The sequence below is a fragment of the Arachis hypogaea genome, chromosome 10, assembly GCF_003086295.3.
Source record: "Arachis hypogaea cultivar Tifrunner chromosome 10, arahy.Tifrunner.gnm2.J5K5, whole genome shotgun sequence".
In the NCBI taxonomy this organism is placed as follows: domain Eukaryota; kingdom Viridiplantae; phylum Streptophyta; class Magnoliopsida; order Fabales; family Fabaceae; genus Arachis; species Arachis hypogaea.
The window spans coordinates 79,560,787-79,580,034 of record NC_092045.1 but is presented as its reverse complement, the minus strand read 5'-3'; the positions used below and the strand labels follow the sequence as shown (position 1 = coordinate 79,580,034).

The following is a 19,248-nucleotide window of genomic DNA, read 5'->3' as shown; positions in this document are numbered from 1 at the left end:
GCCACGGCTCACAGAGTTTAAGCCGGCTAGCCATATATACAGACAAAACAGAATCTGAAGTTTGAAATAGCTTATACAAGTTTTCTCTCCTAAATACAAGCCTCTAGGCTAAAAACAAAATACAAAAGTGAGAGATATACACATACAAAATAAACAAAAGACTCAAAAAAATATCATGATCCTCCACTTCTGTCACCATCAAAGCAACTCACCAAGGTGGATTGTGACCTGCATCTGAAAAATAACAACAGAATATGGTATGAGAATCGGAGGTTCTCAGTATGGTAACAGTGCCCAGTGATGTAAGATATAAGACCCCGGGACACCAAAGGCAATCCTAGACTTCATATCCGTCACACGATTCAATCTTAAGGCATACTAAAACAGTAAAGCATAACTAAAACCATAACATAATAAAAGGGTAATCTAACTTAAAGGATTCTCTAGTCTAACAATTCTCCGCTGTCCCACAGCCTTCACCAACATATCCTCTATGCGATTCTATCACCACCGCCTCAATCCCAGTAGAAAGCACAATTATATACAATGCAAGTAAAACACAAGTATTGGCATATAAGGCAAGTAATTCAAGTAGCAATTAGGCATGTTATACAATTAGGCAAGCAATTAGAAGTCGGCAAAGCAAACAAACAGATAGAAAATGCACATGATGAATGCCTGTTCTACTGACTGTGATATCACATTGTCGGTTCAACTGCCAATCTGGCACATCTCCATGGAGATGTCGCCCTTCGGAATCATCATTGGGAACCCCCGAGATATGGTGCTCGACCGTCTAGGATTTTGTGCCTGCACAGTCTATTGATCCGAAGGGATGCGAGTGGGATACTCTTGCCTCAGACCTCACATCTCAACGTAAGCGGGATTAACCACCGTCCTTACGCCGCCGCTGCTACCTCGACATGCGGGATTAACCACCGTCCCTGCCAGGCGTATAGCGTCTCATAATCTCAATATAAAATAGTAGTTCAGTGGTTTTTCAGAAAATATTTTCAATACATCAATGAATCATCATTGCACATTAGAGTCCTCGACTCATCTCAACCACTGTCAAATCAACATTTCCATTTCGAGTCCTCAACTGATCTCAACTACTGTCAATTCACATTTTCATTCCGAACTCAACAGTTCATCAGTTCTCATCTCATATACCAATCATTCTTTACACGCCATCAAACCCATTCTCAGTACACCAGAAACTTAAGTCTCCATTTTCTAATTTTTCATAATAATATCAACTAAATTTCTTAGGTTATTTCCCATGTTCTCATACTCAAAATTGAGCCCAAAAGTCTTAAAATGGTGTCACAAAAGCTTACAATCTTGTTGGAAAGGTGAAATAGTTGAAAACAAAATTTAAATTTGAGAAACAGGGCGTGTGCGTACACACAAGGGTGTGCGTACGCACGCCCATGTGAAGTTTTAAAACATGTGCGTATGCATAGAGGTGTGCGCAATTCTGTTCGCTCGCACAAGGTGTGCTCACACCCTCTACAGATTGCCCTTCCTAACGTGTGCGTGCACACAGGGCTGTGCGTGCGCACAGGTTGTAAACGTTCATTGGGTATGTGCGCGCACAAGCTGTGCTAGTGTTCTAAACAGATTGCCTGCCTCTGCGTGTGCGTAGGCACAGGTCTGTGCATGTGCACAGGTTGTAAATTTTGCACGGGTGTGCGTGCGTGCATACCAGAAATCACAAATTTCTGCAACTTTACAGAATTTCAGATTTTAACACCAAACTTTGAATGATCATAACTTCCTCTACAAAAGTCCAAATTTTACAAACTTTATATCAATTTGAAGAGTTTTCAATGGACTTTAATTCTAAATAAATTTCAATAAAGTTTGAAAACTGAGGCATAAGTTATGATCAGACAAAGTTCACCAAAAACCAACTTTTATCAAAATCCACAAAAATCTCAATTTACCATCTTTCACAAACCACATCCAACCAAAACAATACCAACCTTCCAATTACAGCACAATCTACCTTCTTGGGTCACAATTCACCATTCACACAAATTTTTCCATCGCACTTCATCATTCTCAATCTCAATTATCAACATATAATCATTACAAACAATTTTCCACCAACACATTCACCACTCATCATTATATCACCATCATTATTCATCATCAATTCTCATTCATGCTTTATATCAACAATTAACACTACACATTCATTCAAACTCATCACACATCATACCTCAACCTCAATATTTAATAACATTAATAATATCAATTCATCATACATCATCAACCAACAAACATCAACAACCATATCAATCCAAACTTGTCATATGGGTCTCTAGCCTAAGTGTCCATGAATATTATATATTACATAGAAGAAACCGAAACCATACCTTGGCCGATTCTCAATATGTCCTTAACTAAAATTTGAGCACAAGCTAGGCGTCCAACCAAATCAAGCCACTAATGTAACTCCAACAAGCACCAACAATCACCAAAGGCCTCCAAACTCACAATAATCAAGCTATATATACATAAATCATCACAAATCAACCTAGGGCTCATCAAAACTGAAATTTCATAAGGGTTCAAGAGTAACTCACTTACCCAACAGCTTTGGAAGCCAAAACCACAAGCAATCAAGTGCTAGAGTGTACCTAAACACCAAAAACACAAGATTTCACTCAAAACCAAAGCCCCAAATTCGAATTTCACAAGGGCACAAAAACTGGGCAGGGAAACTTGAAAAACCTACCACAATGCTTAGATAGAAATTACGAGCTCGACGAGAGCTTCGCGTAGCCGCCGACGGCACACAAATTGGAGCACCGTAGCTCAAGATATCGCGCATTAAAATGATGTGTGAATAGTGTCTCTTCTCTCTTCTCCCTCTTCTCTTTCTCAGCTGGTGTGTGTGTGAGTTACGAGAGTGTTGTGTGCTGAGTTGGCTTTTAATGAGGGTATATATATGTTGGATTTGGGTCCAACTTAGGTCCGGTCCAACTCGTTAGCGTTTTTAGCCTGTTTGGCCCAACTTCGGGCCAAACCTTTAAAATTAATGTCCGGTTTTTCATTTCTAATATTTTTCTAAGGTTTTTGACTATTTTCACTTTTTCTCGCGCAGTACCAGGCAGACTTGAACCGGTTCAACTGCCGGTTTGCAATTTTTCACGGTTTTTCGTAGAAAATACATTTTCTGATTCAGAAAAGCCTACTGAGTCTAAAAATCCTATTTAAATCCTCAAATTCTCACTCTAATTTTTGGGAACCTAATTTTGGCAATATTAATTACTTAATTAAATGGTTAATTAAGCTCAGTTCTTACAATTTGACAAGTTCAGCACTACCATATGCAATCTTGGTTTCACTTGCAGCCCTCATAAGAATGCTCTCTTCATTCGTAAAAGTGAACGTGGAGTTGTTCTTTTACTTTTGTATGTTGATGACATAATCATTACCGGAGATGATGTTGATGGTATCTCTAATCTCAAGGCATCCTTTCACCGTACTTTTGAGATGAAAGATCTTGGTTCTCACAGCTACTTTCTTGGTTTAGAAGTCATATCTACCGATGATGGCATCTATCTCTCTCAAGCTAAATATGCTTCAGATCTTCTTGCTTGAGCTACACTTACAGATAGTTGCATTGAGTCTACTCCTCTTGAGACTAATGTTTGATTTACTCCAATGGATGACACTGTTTTGGATAATCCTACTCTTTATCGATAGCTCGTTGGAGGACTCGTCTACTTAACTGTCACCCAACTAGACATCGCCTATTCGGTTCATGTTCTTTGCCGGTTTTTGTCGGCTCTTTGTACTATTCACTATGCGGCAGTTCTTCGCATTCTTCGTTACATCAAAGGCATCCTATTTTGCTTCTTAGCTTGCCAGGAAATGAGAGAGTCGCCAGGAAACAAACAATAACCAGTAGTGGAACGACGATCAGTGGGATCACCAGCCCAATCAGCATCTGAGTACACCTGAAGGGATAAAGATGAATGGGCAGAAAAATAAAGGCCATGCTAAAGTTATCTCGATTCGTTAGCTTCTTGAAGACTTGGGTACTCCTTAGTTATCTCCAACTGATGTCTTTTGTGATAACTGCAGTGCTATTCAGATTGCCCAAAATTATGTATTTCATGAACGCACCAAACACATTGAGATTGACTGTCACTTTGTTCGGCAATGTATCCTTATTGATGCTGTTCATTTCATTGCTGTTGGCACATTAGATCAGACTGCGGATATCATCACAAAGGCTCATCATCCGACTCGTTTTCGGATTCTGATATCTAAACTCAAGATGATATCCTTAGCTCCCATTTGAGTTTGAGGGGGGATGTTAAGAGAATAATTAGAATCAAATTAGATCAATTAGTATCGTTTGTATTTATATAGTGTATCTGTATATTAATTGTAGGATTCTATGCTTTTATTATTTTGATTCTTCTAGTAGCTATATATACCCCTTGTACATTATACTAATTCTCAGATTGAATAATACACAAAACACTTTCTTTAGATTGCTCTCTTGTTTCTAACAGTAAAAGAGGTACAGAAGAGGAAAAGAGGTGATGCATTAGTGATGACAATTGTGAATTTGTGACGATGGCAATGCTGGTGGTGATAGTGATAACGAGGAGGATATAATGATAATGATGTGGTGTAGAACAGGGGTTGCCAATAAAAAAGATTAAGAAGAGAATATAGACCAAAAATGTGTTCATTCATTATGTCGTTAGTGATTCACTAATAAAAACTGAGTTAAAAATAAATGTGGTGTATATTTATTAATTTTAAAGATGTAATTGATGAAATTAAAATTGTATAAACCATTTAATTGCATAAAATTTCATGATATTTCATTATCATTTTGTAATTTTAAGTGGCAAATGATATGTTTTTGACAGATCCATATTTTATAATTGTTACTCAAATTTTATAATAAAATATAGATTTAATTATTATATTGGTCTTTATAGTTTTGCGAAATTTTTAATTAGGTTTTTATACTTTTTTTTTAATTGAATCCTTGTACTAATTTTTTTAATTGGGTCTCTACACTTTTTTTTTTCTTTTATTTGGATCCTTGTACCAATTTATTTTTTTTAGTTAAGTCCCTATACAATTAAGCCAATTATTAACAAAAATGACCTAATTGAAAAAAAATCATTACAAAAACTCAATTAAAAAAAATATAAAAACCTAATTAAAAATTTCGCAAATATATCAAAACCAACAAAATAATTAAACCTAAAATATATCATAACAGTTTATTCAATATTGATTAGCGGTACCTTTATCTCCTAAATATTTTTTTAATATATGATTGATGATAAAATAATATACCGTGAAAAACAGAATCAATAGTCAATGGCGTTTTTTCGCCGCCGGGAAAAATATATAAGATTGTTAAAGAATTGGTCCGAGACAAATTAATGTATAAGATTATTCATTTGACCAAAATTGTTGGTGTAGCACATTATTACGGTAAAAAGTTTTGCAAAATGAGCAGCAAATTTAAATATTTATAATAATAAGTTGTTTTACACTGCAATAAGTTACTAACAATATTTCAAAATTAATTTCTTTATGTTTGCATTTTATTAAAATGTTTTCCAAAAAAAATTTGTGTGGAAAGTGCACACAAAAGAGTAGTAATAGCAGTAGCGGCTAAGCAGGCAAAGAATTGGGCACCGATTCCCATTGAAAGAGAAGGTGCCGGTCTTGTCTGGTAGCCTGATAGGGCGAACAAACAGGTGGTAATTTTCATTTTCTTCTTTTAATAATTAATAGAAAATAGTTCACACCAATATAAAATATTAGAATAATTATTTAAATACAAAAATATCTTTAAAATTTTATTCTAATTATTTATTTTTTGACAAAATAATTATTTAGATTAGTTCTTAAAAATTTTAAAAATAAATATTTTAATTTCTAAAAATTGAATGTATAGATTAATTTTTAATATTTTTTCTGTCAAATTAATAGTTCTTCATAAAAAAAAATTATTATTATTATTATTATTATTATTATTATTTATACAATAATACTATTACTATACTATAATATTTTGTATATTTTAAACAAAAGTAATAATAAATTTATTTATTAAATTTTATATATATTTATAATATAAATTTAATTATGTCTAAATGAAAAAAATATTAAAAATTAATTTATATATTATCTTTTTAGGATCAAAATATTCACTTTAAAATTATTAAGACTGATTTAGATAATTATTTTATTAAAAAATAAGCTGAAAATTAATTTATTTATTAAAATAAAATTTTAAAAATTAATCACTCCGCTTTAAAAATTTTTGGGATTGATTTGAATAATTAACCCTAAAATATATTATATATACATACATAGGCGCATAACGTTTTTAGTTATCCATATTTCCCATTATCATAACAAAAATATCTATCTCTATTCCTTCTTCTCTTCTGTTCTCTTCTCTCGCTTAGGTGCGGCACTCAAGAATTTACGCGAGAAATGGAACAAGGGAAGCAGGGAGTGATGGTGGCTAAGGTTTTGCCTCAGCACCTTCAGAACCCCATTGAACAGCTCCAAGGTCGATTCAAGGAGCTTGAGACCCGCTTCCGAGTATGGCTCTCGCGCCAGTCCCTCGCCGTCGAGGCGGCCGTCGTCACGACCACCAGCGCCGCCCAGGGTGCCGCCATAGGTGCCTTCATGGGAACACTCACCGCCGACTCCGCCGCAACTTTTCCCACCCCTCCACCTAACGCCTCTCTCAACCCCCAAGCCATGGCATCTCTCAAGCAAGCTCAGGTTCCTTTTCCCCTTTCTCTCTTTTAGGGTTCTAAAATCGTTGCTTTTAATTTTCCTACCCGGTTATCCTTAGTTGACTTTTTCAATCTAAGTCCTTCTATTTGTTGGTAATTTAATGGTTGAATTTCAATCTTATTGAATGTGTAATCATTCATTCATGTTGACTTAATTAAGTAGGCCAAGGTTTTTCCTTATGGAATATGAAATCTTTAGGTTTTTCATAGAGTTCTTTCTAGAATTGTTGTGTGCAAGTAACATGATTTTGTTTAACTCTGATTGTAGGCTCTTTCTGGAGGTCCTCTAATTCAAGCTCGTAACTTTGCTGTCATGACTGGAGTCAACGCCGGTATTTCGTGTGTGTTGAAAAGGTTAAGGGGCAAGGAAGATGTTCAGTCCAGGTGAGATTTCACATAAGCTCTCTCGTTATTTTAGTGACACTGGCTCAATAAGCTTGTACCTAAAGTTATTTATGGGTGAAATGATACTAGCCTTACTATGGGAAGAATATTTTTGTTCTGGGAAAAGTACATAGCAATAAGTAATTAAGTATCGCCCAATTCTGAATGAGTGAATAAGTGAATTTTAACTTTTAAGCTGTCCATTTGTCATTCTTCCCAAATTAAGGCAAATTCAAATGTCATCAGATTGCCCAAAGGGGGCTAATTAATGATGATGATGATGATTTGTTAAAGTTGTTCAGTAGATATTTGTGTGTGTTTTTGGTTCGAAACTTAGAATACTATATTGATACTAACTTAAATACTCTTGTGGCTTCAAAATATTTGCTAAACTAATTCTAGAGAAAGTGTTCTCGGCCTTTATGCCAAAGTTTTAAATTTCGTTCAGACATAGGGGTGAATGTATATAATGTATTTGAAGGTGTTTTTGATGCTGGTGTTATAATAAACTTGCCAACAGGACAGATATCGACCATTAGAGTCGATGAAATGGCTCTTTCAAGGAGACTATTTGTTTAGCTGTATGCTTTCCCCAACGAAAGCTTTTTATTTACGAATAATGCTATATGACCAACAAAATTTATCATTTTTGGCCAATACATGGCCGAAAAGATATTTTTATACGTGATATCCAAAAAATATGGTGTTGTTTGCACTAAACCCTAAATACTAAATTCTAAACCCTAAATCCTAATAGTATAAAAATAAGATGTTGACAATTTGGCTTATATCGATAAAAAGCGTTTGGTACCCTAACATTTCTCTTTATTCGTTTCCACTTGCTTAATGGTTCTCAATTTTTTTTCCCTCTGGACTTCCTTATTGAAATAAATCTTATGTATTTTTCAGCATGGCGGCAGCTTTTGGTTCTGGGGCCATGTTTTCATTAGTGAGTGGCATGGGTGGACCAAACCAAGCAGCAAATGCCGTCACTTCTGGACTTTTCTTTGCACTTGTTCAGGGTGGACTTTTCCAGGTGGGTGTAAAATAACTGTATCTTTTCTCTTTAGTTGTGCAAGAAAATATGTCTTTACAAAGGTTTGTTCTGGTCTTTGTTTGTTTTCTATCTCTTCGTGGGTACGATTTTAGGGATAACTCTTGTTTAGGCCTGGTGGTTGTCATCCTACTTGAGCTTCAATTTTTTGTTTTATAGTTGTCTTTGTGGTAAGTTAGATTTGCTTGCCTAAGTTTGCAGATGTTATGTGTTATGTAGGTTTATATTTGGTTTATCCTTGGAGCATGTATATAACTATTCATTAATCATGCAGATAGGACAGAAGTTTTCTCAACCACCTGCTGAAGATATTCACTATATCAAAACAAGAAGCATGCTGCAAAACCTTGGCCTTCAGAGTTATGAGAAGAATTTTAAGAGGGGCTTGTTAACAGACAACACTCTTCCTTTACTCACTGATAGGTAGGAAGTTCAGTCAAGGCATAATTTTATTTTATTTTTACCTTCTTTTTTTACTTTTTATTTTAGACAAAGTTTTTTATTTTTCTATGATGTGTTTCAGTGCTCTCAGAGATGTAAAGATCCCTCCTGGACCCAGGCTTTTGATTCTTGACCACATAGAGAGGTATGGGTTTCGCTTGATGGCTTGAATGTAGCCATTCCTTATTCCTATGCCTTTCATGACACGCCTAAATGCTGCTCTTTTTACTTTCAGGGACACAGATCTGAAAGAAAAGCGAGGAAGCCGGCGTTGATTTCTTATGAGTAGGAGTTAGCTATCTCCTCCAAAGTTTTAGCGGTTAATAACAGTTGAGAATGATAGTAGGAAGTTTGTGTTTCAAATGAATTTTGTCATTTTTGTTTATTATGCTTTCTATTCCATTGTTGCAGTGTGTACTTTAATAAAATTTGCTCATCTAATCAAATAACTTAAGTTGCTATTGAGGTAAATGGAGTGAAAGTTGATTATGGGGCATGAATGATAAACTCCAATCGGTCGAGAAATTGTTGCCATTGGTTGTAACTTGTAAGTTCTAAAACTTGTTCCTCGAAATGAATGCTCAGAAGTGACGATAATAGCAATGATATTATGAATAGCAAAAAACCGTGTTACAACGTACAAAAGAATACTAGCCAACTAAAACTAGCACATCGAGATGCTTTAGACTCGGTGATTATAAGATCAATGGAGAAAAACATTCGGTTTATGTTTATAAACGATATTACTAGTGATATAAATTGTATTTAAGTGGCATCTTCATTCAGAGTTGTTAGCTTTTGAATTTTGATCATGGTATTATGACCTGCCAACCTGGTTTTGATTTTCGAGCTCTACTTGATATTTCAACTATTTAATGTGTGTAAGCCACTGCTTGGCCAAACAGTGCGACAAGTTTTCTTGCACCGTAGAAATTTAACAATAAGAATTTAAGAAATTTAGAATGATATTGAAACAAATTTTCTTGTACTATAGAAATTTAACAAGAAGAATTTAGGAAATTAAGAATGGCTTGGGTAACACGTGTCATACTTGTTAAAGGCAAAATGTTCAGAAAAAGTATTGGAGAACAACTTATAATTACTCAAGTTTTAACAACTATAATTAATATTTATTTTTTTATTAAAAATAATATGTTTAATATGTTAATGATCAACATTAATTACAAATTTGAAAAATAAAAGTTGTTAAATTTAGCTTAACATTCACGTCGTCTGCATCAAAGAGTACCAACACTAGGCCCGCGATCGCACCACCACCCCTCTTCAGTGTTGTTGCTGTTATGATACCTGCGCCGTCGCCATGTCGCCGGGCAGACCGATCAAACGCACATCGCCAGTTCCCGACTTCATTTAAAATCCAACTCGTCCCATCAACAAGAAATTCAACGTACACACCGCGATTGCATCCCAACCCCACCCTAGTTGTCGTCGTCTCATGCATGCCCCGTCATCATGCCGCCAAACGGCCCGCCCAAATAAGCAGCAATGTGATCAGGGGATTCTCGTAGAGCCATAGTGTTCCACATCCATAGGAGCAAGGTGGAGTTGTTGTCGCTGAAAGAAGTTTGAGAGTGTTGCGTCAATGGAACCATCAATTGGTGAAGAGGGATTGTATGTCACTTCCTATGATATGAGTGATCACTCTAATTGCTTCGAAGTCAATGTCTCGTATTTGAGTGATGATGATACTCAACATGTAGACAAGGTAAGTGGTAGTTTAGTAGTATAATTGGTGTGGATTTTTTTTATACTAGTCTGATGGTACAACTTTGATATATGATGTGTTTTTCATGGATTTTTGTTATGCAAGTTGTATGTTTCATTGCAACTTTATTTAAATTTTTTTTTTGGAGGTATTAAGAGGGATACTCTTGTTTATTATTTGATTTTTCGTAGTAATTTAGTGGATTTTTGTATGTAAATTATTGAATTTTTTGTTTGTTTTACATTTGTGTTCTCAATGAATAAATGGATGTTGGAAGAGGTTTTTTGGGTGTTGAATAGAGGATGCTTATATCTTTATGTTATACATTTTTAGTTGGATTCGCTTAGCTGTATTAAGATGTTTTCGATTGCTGGTGGAAGAAGTTATAGACGTTATTGAGTTGGAAAATGATGATACGGAGTTGAGTCATAAGGTGTGAATTGTATTTTATTGTTATTATAATACTAATGGAATCCAATTTTTAGGTGTGTGTGGCATTGAATGTTATTTTTTCTGAATGATTTGCAGTTGTTGGATCATACTGGCATTTACCTAGAGAAAATCTCCTACGTAGGATTGCGATTTGATTCGTTGCAGTGGGCACAGGAATTCTATTTGAATTATGCAAAAAAAAGTTGGGTTAGTCACTAAGATTAGGAACACTAATTTTGACAAGACAAGGAAGGAATTAAGGATATCCATTAACTAATCGATACATTACAATCGAAAAGGTTATTGGGAGTCTCGAGTGAAGGCAGCATCTTAGGTAAAAAAAATAATAATAACCACGAGATGTAGAGCAAGGATGTATGTTATGTTGGATAGGAAGAAAGATAATTGGATGGTGTCAAAATTGGAATTGAAGCATATCCACCCATTTTCTGCTAAGAAATTGGTCTATTACCACGAGTACAAAGAACTGAACATACATTCCAAGTGTGTGATTGATGACAACTATGAGGCTGCATATGGCCTAACAAGACCTACATCGCACTGGTGAATGATGTTAGTGGGTCGTCGAATTTGAGTTACTCAGAAAAGAACGTGAGGAATTATATTACAAGCAATCTCCACTGTGCTAATGATAACGCGGATGTTAAGGAAATGTTGAGCTATTTTTTTGCGAATGAAAGAGATCAACTCGAATTTATTTTATGCAGTAGATATCGACAAAGCTAACAAGTTCAGGAGTGTGCTCTTGGTAGATGCAAGGTGCAGGGCGTGTACGAATATTATAGAGACATGGTGTCGTTTGATACAACATACAGGAGAAACAACTATGTGTGTGTTTGTGTCTCTAGAAACATGGTGTCTCTTGTATGCTCTTTTTGGAGAGTAGATTCTTTGTAAAGCTTTTTCTGATTATACTGAATTTTCGGTTCCATTTTCATCGGATGGTTTATAACTTATTTGGATATTTTATTGGATATCTCTTTTTCATGTTCGATGGATGTTTCTTTTCCTAAGTCAATAGATGTTTGTGATGATGTAGCTAAGTGTTCATGATGGTGCTTTTCACATTTTTGTTTTTGTAGATCTTTATGACAATCGACGAATATGGGTTTCAATCTTTTTCCAAGATGAATTTTGGACAGATATGAGGAGTACTCAAAGAGTGAAAGTATGCACGCTTTTTACGGGATTTTTACATTGCAACAGTGGATTGGTTCAGTTCGTGCATGAGTATGACAATGTATTGGGAACAAGGAGCAAAAGGAAGTGGAGGATGATGCTACAGACTCTAAAGGAGTTATCCCCTATTCATCCAGCTATACAATTGAAAAACAATTTCAACAGGAGTACACAAGCTCTATGTTTAGGGAAGTCCAACAGGAATTCAGGAAAAAAGGCAATTGTTTAATCCGTGGTGTGACACAAGTGGGTGATTCGTTTTGTGTGAACGTGGACGAGCGATACCTATTTTTTGGGGAGTCTAGGTACTGCACCAACAGTGTTGATTTTGACCCTTTGACACACAAGGTTTGGTCTGAGTGCAACATGTTTGAATCAAGAGGTATACTGTGTTGTCATTACCTTGCTGTGTTTTCATATTACAGAGTAGATATAGTATCATCTTGTTATGTTCTTCCTCGATAGAGGAAGAATGTACAGTGCAAGCACACTTACATCAAGAGTAGCTATGACGTGAACCGATCGGATGAAAGCCATAACTTATTTAGAGGATTATGTTCATATTTCTTTAATGTTGCCCAAAATTTCGTGACCTGCGACGAAGAAGCAGCCATGTTGCATTTGGCTCTTGATGATGTCAGGGCCAAACTAGTTGATTATCATACCAACTTGGGATCCAAAAGTGTTGCTGGTACATAGAACAACATAGCCATACAGTATGAGTGCGTGGTTGGTCCAGATGACATTCGAGGTCCTTCAAAGGTGGAAAGTAAGGGTTGGCCGAGATCGAAGAGGTTTAGAGCTAAATTGGATAGATTAATCAAGAAATATATACGAAGAAGGAAGAGAAATACACCTCCGATATGTGTTTAGAATTAGTTAATTTTGGACCCTTTGTTGATATCGCTTTATGGATACAATTAACTTATTTACTTTTTGCGTGATGATTTTTTTCAGGAAAATGATGTAGTACCTTCTCAAAATGTAGTGGTCAGTTCTACTGTTATAACGAATGAATCATAAGAACATGGCGGGTTCATGTCTTTGTTAAACGCGTTTGGAAATAGTTTGAAGAATTTTGATTAGGAACTTGTAAAGATCAGTACTTTGGTTTTTTGAATTTTTTCCTTCTTTTTAACACAATTCTTATGGTATATAGTTTAATAAATAATTTTTAATTGAGAATATATTATTATTTTTGAGTGTGATACACTGATATGATTATACTATTATAAGTTTTCTAAGTTCAAACTTGAAATTAAATCTGCACGAGTTATATAATTTCTATTATGGAGGAAACAACATAGGAGATTTTTTAACTAAGGTTGTGTTTTAAATTTTCAAAGTTATATTTCCAAGTTATTTTGACTAAGACTAGCCAAAACAAATTCCACGAGAATCTCATTAGAAACTCCCACAAGTCTCGATAAGAAACTTCGATTTAAGAAAACAAAAGACACATCCATTGAAAGACACGACCATAAAAGACACCTCTGTTAGAAGATACATTCACAGAAGACACGTCCAAAAAAGATACCTCCCAAAAAGACATGGTCATTAGAAGACACGACAATAGAAGACATATTAACAAAAAACACCTCCATTAGAAAACACATCCATAGATAGACACATCCAAAAGATACATACACATAAGACACAACAAAGGAGGTCATAAACAGAAGACACATCCATAAAAGATGCATCCAAACATTAACTTGTAAAAACAAAGTAAGTGTTTAGCTTTTGCAAGAAGACACATCAATGTTCCAACAGAGGATTCACATCCACAATAGACCCAAGGTCCATGAATTAACCAAAAAAAATTCCACAAGGGTCTCAATAGAAACAGTCACTAATAAGAATATATGAATCCAAAAAAAAAAAACAGTCAATATGTGTAACACAAGAAAAATATCAAGATGCAACAAAATGTAGCTCAGCATAAGAGGGTATCATAAGACTAGTTAAACAAGAAAGTTCTATGCAACTTTCTTCTTCTCATGTTTATCTCCTTGGTAGGCCTTTTTCTTGGGTAATTTGTCATCCCGCCGAAGCATGCTCTTTGTGCTCAGTGCTATGAACAATGTCCTAACCTCCTTACGTTTGTTCCTTGGATGGTTGCGACGCACATCAGGTTGAGAACGGCTATCAAGGGCCTTCAGTACTTGGTTAATGGCTGAATTATTAGGATCCAAAATGATATTAAACATTATTTTTTTCCTGTATTCCTTCAGGGTGTCCTGCAAGTAAAAATCAATGTTGTATGATGGCATTAGTTAATGACAATCATGTGTGTTTACAGAATCAATTATTCAGCAATAGGATTTAGAAACTTATATAATCTCATTCATGCAGTTTACTGCCTTCAGTCCAATACTCTATGATTTTTATGGCGTAAATGCCACAATCGAAACTAGGTGAATTGAAATAATGGGTTGTATTAGGAGAATAGGTATAGATCTTAAGTAAAATTACAAATTAAGATATTGATAGATTTTGAAGGGGACTCAATTATTTGGCTATATTGGAACAGTGGCGTATGTGCGAGACAAGTCACTTTGAATGGGCTCATACGAGGGATAACCCTTTTAGCTATGTCTTCAATGAGTCTCCCCTGAAAAGCAATTAAAGTTGGAACGTTATACACAATAATACAGGTTAAATAGATTAAGGGAGACATGAGATCTTTTTGTACCACAAATGCATCTATCCTTATCCGTGATATATCAAATTGTTTAGAGTATAAACTATCTAGGATGAACAACCTTTTTTCTGAGACATCGAATGCATACATCCACCAGTGACCAGGTATACATACAGGAAAGAATTACTACAATAATATACATGTGTAACTAGACAGATTATGTACATGGATAAACAAAAATACATCTGGCTTGTTCGGTTGCATTGATATTAGTATTATGTTATACAACAAATAGACTTACCCAGCTTCTCTTTGCAGCTACTGTTTTTGTCAAAATACTTGGTGTCGACAGTAAAGTGTTCATCCAAACCCACATACACAGGAGTTGGCTCGTCCTTAAAGTCCTTTAGATTTTTCGAGAGCATGACCATTTCTTGTGGAAGCAAGACTTGTGAGTGTTGCTAACACGTAATGTAAATATAAGATTGCTATAAAAGTATTAATACCAATATCCCCGGATACAAGTAGTAAAAATGACGCATAAATCTTGATGACACTGAGTCATTGAATGCACAACACATCCATTGCACGACCTACATTACTAAGTTTTCATATATGAATGTCGCCAAAATATGTGATTAAAACAAACTGAAGTGTGTTTGGGTTACATACGTTGTTATTGAGCTAGCGACAGACTTTCAACACGCACAACTCCTCCCTTACCAAGACTGGGTGTGGTATACTATCATACAACTTCAATATCTGCTGGTTACCAAGAGACATGTCTACAACCCATCCTTGGATTCGTTGCTCATCACGTTTAGTGAGTTTTACCCCCCCAAAGTAACAGATGAACGACGCGAGGAGGGGACAGTGTGGATGTTTTTACCAGTTGGATCATTCCAAGTGAGAATGAAGGACACTGTGGAATCGGTGTGTGGCAAGATGAAACTTTTGGAATAATGATTTTTATGGGATTCATGCTAATGGGCTTCGAGTCGTAACATTCTTCAATATATGCCCATATCTTTTTGCACTCTGGATCTCGCTGAAAAAATGTGTCAGGATGACTGTTTTAAAAGGAACTATTGTTAGAGGAGGGTAATCTTTATGGATTTAAAGGAACAGAAACCAAATTATATGCATAATAGCCACAGACAAGTTTCTAGCATCCACTTGCCTTTTGAATTCACAAGAATAGTCATCAAATTCTAAATATTATGCCAATGCTATTGACAGATTCTTGGGTTTAGAAACTTCCGGGTTGGTTGTTTTCTCTAGTGTTTTTTCCTGGCTGATCTTGCCCTTGTCCCTCCCCGTCCTATGATGTTGAGGTGTTCCTGTCTAATCAATTTTTCTGGATAGTCTCTTGCCAATGGGCTCGTCGTCGTCGTCATCCTTGTCAGATGCAACTAAAGGTGCATCTGTGTGCACTGAGCCATTGCTAACCCCCCTGTTATTAAATCCTTGAATTCAAAACACCTAATTAATCATAAAGAAAAACCTCAAATTGCTTTTAAATTAAACAATCAAGGAAAGATACATTAATACAACATGTCATCATACAATTAAAAAAATGGCATCACCAGCTAAATTTAAAGATAAGTTTTATTATACTCACTTTGGTAAATTAAAAACATGCAACTTAAAAATTGTTCAAATGGTAATTTATACTCACTTTTATGGACTGTAAACGTTTTTATGTGCAATGTGAGCCTTTTTTTATTCTAAAAGTTAGGTTCATCATGACCTTACTTGCGCGACCTTTCATGACCTCCCATTATTCTTGCCGGTGCCGATGTAATCCTGTTCGAAAAAAGTAGTTAGTCAGAAGGCACATACAGCAAAGGCACATTCAGGACAGACACATCCATATACTATTGAAATAGAAGACACTACCATTACGGACAAATCCAAGCAAGTGTTAACTGAGGACACATCCATTAATGTCAGATCTATGAAAGACACATGCAATTAATTTTAAAAAAAATGATAGCTTCATTAAAAAAATCTAAGAGACATAAACTAAAACCAGCAACATACATAAAGAAAAAAAGTGCCAGGTGCTGTATGAATCTTTAGGCTTATTTTACTGAATACCTCAAGTTGAAAATTTGATGCCATATCATTGAGTTCCTTGGTAGTCCATGCAGAAAGCTATAGCTTTGGTTCTTGACACTGCTCCAGTTTACCATGCTTTAGTCTCTGAAAATACAATATCTAGGGAGAACACAGACACAAGTTATGTGTCTGGATGTTAAGAAAATTACCAACAAGGCAAACATGCAACCCTTACAAGACTTGTTGTTTTTACGTTGATACTTCTCGATCACCTGTTCTAACCACTTGAAAATATGAAACAGCCAACGAAATCTCCTCGGATCAGAAACATCTAGTATTGTATAGATGTGCCATGACGAGATTATATGTTGCACTGTTGGGCACAAAAACATCTTCAGGATCAGTAGGATGAAATGTCGCCTGAACTCCACTCTGTCAGCTATGGTCTCCATAGAGCAGTTGTTGACAAAATCTCGAAGTTATATGATTTTCATTCTGTGGAATTATTTTTTAATGGCCACATGAGTAGCATTCTCGTCATCAAAAGATCGAAAGTTGTCGACTACAATATGGAGGTTTATTAGTTTAAAAGCAACTGTATGATATGGATAAAAAAGAAACCGAACGAATTGGCCCATGGAATGCTGCTTAATACGAAAAGTGATACTCACCACCGGAAGGGATTCTAAAAACACGCTAAAATAGCTCGGCGTTAATGCCGATGTGTCCAGCGTCTACATCCAATGTGCTTGTATCAAGTTTGTAGGACCTTGCCAACGAAACCGTGATGCTTTGCTTCACAGGCCACTTTGGGATTAGCTTCAGGAACCCAAATTCCATTTATTTAATCTCTACTAGATTTGCTTTGGCCTGGTTTCTTTCCAGATCTTTCATCATATCAGCAATGTAACAGGGCAAGTACCTTGTCTCTAATAATTTCTATCAACATAGGAAGCGACCATAAGAAGAAAATAGAGTCACAAATTAAAAGACAATCACATAATAGTGAATGATGTAGTACCGATTTTCCCATTTTGCAAGGTGATTTTCAGCAACACTCCAATAGTTAAGTACTTTCGATGCTGGTTGGGAATGCAAACAAGTTTAACTGAAAAATGTAATCCGATACAAGCATCCAATTAATACTAAATTAAACGCACATTACAACTCAAACAAAAACACCCACATCTAGTTTAGAGAAAACACCTTATTCATTAATCAAATTTCAACTAAACGCTCAGTAAAAAGAGCAAAAAAAAATACTCAACACAAGGAACGGTATATCAGTACCAAGAGCAATATCAAATATTTTTAGATAATTTAGACCATTGAACCTATAAATCACTAAATTATAAACCAACACCAATTCAAAAAAAAATTCCAAGATTCAACTTTTCGATTTTCCAAAACTCCCAAAACATTGAGAAAGCATCAATTAAATCCAAGGTACAAGGATAACAAGATATAAAGTCATTCAATAGCACCTCTAAATCAAACGAAAATCAAGGAACACTGAACAAAACTAAATAAATTCGGTTAGTGACAACTATATATATAATCCGAACCATGGAATAGTAAAGAAAAATCAACTTTAATTAGAAGACACATCCAAAAAAATCACTCAGTTAATGGAATTACAAATACTATTTTTTATTCAAAACTCTAAAAAATTACTCTTAGTTATGGGGATAATAACTAGCTATTTTTTCTCCCAAACAGCCTAACAATTATTCCATAGACTATCTTAATGCTTCAAGTTTAATTTGGCCACATTCAAATCTAATTTTAACCCAAAAAGAAAAAAATAAACAAACTTATAACTCTATTTTTATCCCACAATTGCGAATTCTCTAACCAAAAACAATTACTGACGCATACAAGAGATCTCCAGCAAAACATAATGAACCAGTATCATAGAAGATTAACTTCAATTCATCTAATCTAATCTAACGTCTAATATTACATAAAAGTAACATCAACAAATTCAAAAATGCATCTTATATATTTACCTAATCCTAGTATGTGAACCCTAAACAAATCAACAACATCCTCTAATTACTGAAACCGTGAATTACTACTAACCTGTTAGAGCAGCAACGCCGACGGAGGAGGAAGACGCGTCTTGGAGGCAGTGCTGGTTGCGGCGCTAACTAAGTCTGGTCAGGAAGAAGAGACAAAGTGGGATGGTGGTGCTTCAGCAAGACAAGGAGATGTCCGACGTGCTGTGTGTGGAGGCAGAGCATGGGGAGGTGCCATCGAGTGGTCTAGCGGAGAAGGGAACGCATCTTCAATGGAGTGGTGACAGTGACCGGCAGCAATAGTGGCAGCGTTGCATTGACCTTCCGAAGACTCGCAATTGCTCGCCGATGGAAGCGGGGGCAGCGTTGACCAGGGTTGACACCGGCATTAAAAATGCGTACAAAGAAGGATGTTGGGTGACGCTGCCGTCCGATTTTGGGGATGAGGTTGAACGGTGAAAGTTAGAGTTAATTAGGTT

At 35.6% G+C, this 19,248-nt stretch overlaps 1 protein-coding gene across 1 annotated transcript; it reads left to right on the top strand.

The window, feature by feature from the left end:
* Positions 1-6,343: 6,343 nt before the first annotated feature.
* Positions 6,344-9,159, top strand: LOC112715775 (chloroplastic import inner membrane translocase subunit HP30-2). Its single transcript, XM_025767594.3, has 6 exons — positions 6,344-6,795; positions 7,078-7,193; positions 8,103-8,229; positions 8,522-8,670; positions 8,771-8,833; positions 8,924-9,159. The coding sequence occupies exons 1-6, from the start codon at positions 6,499-6,501 to the stop codon at positions 8,961-8,963; spliced, it is 792 nt and encodes a 263-aa protein (XP_025623379.1). The 5' UTR covers positions 6,344-6,498; the 3' UTR covers positions 8,964-9,159.
* Positions 9,160-19,248: the final 10,089 nt, after the last annotated feature.

Bases quoted from the DNA above. Each gene is read 5' to 3' on its own strand.
- LOC112715775 (XM_025767594.3), top strand. From the start codon at position 6,499: ATGGAACAAGGGAAGCAGGGAGTGATGGTGGCTAAGGTTTTGCCTCAG. The intron at 8,671-8,770 runs GTAGGAAGTTCA...GATGTGTTTCAG, and splicing joins CTTCCTTTACTCACTGATAG to TGCTCTCAGAGATGTAAAGA. The intron at 8,834-8,923 runs GTATGGGTTTCG...TTTTACTTTCAG, and splicing joins ATTCTTGACCACATAGAGAG to GGACACAGATCTGAAAGAAA.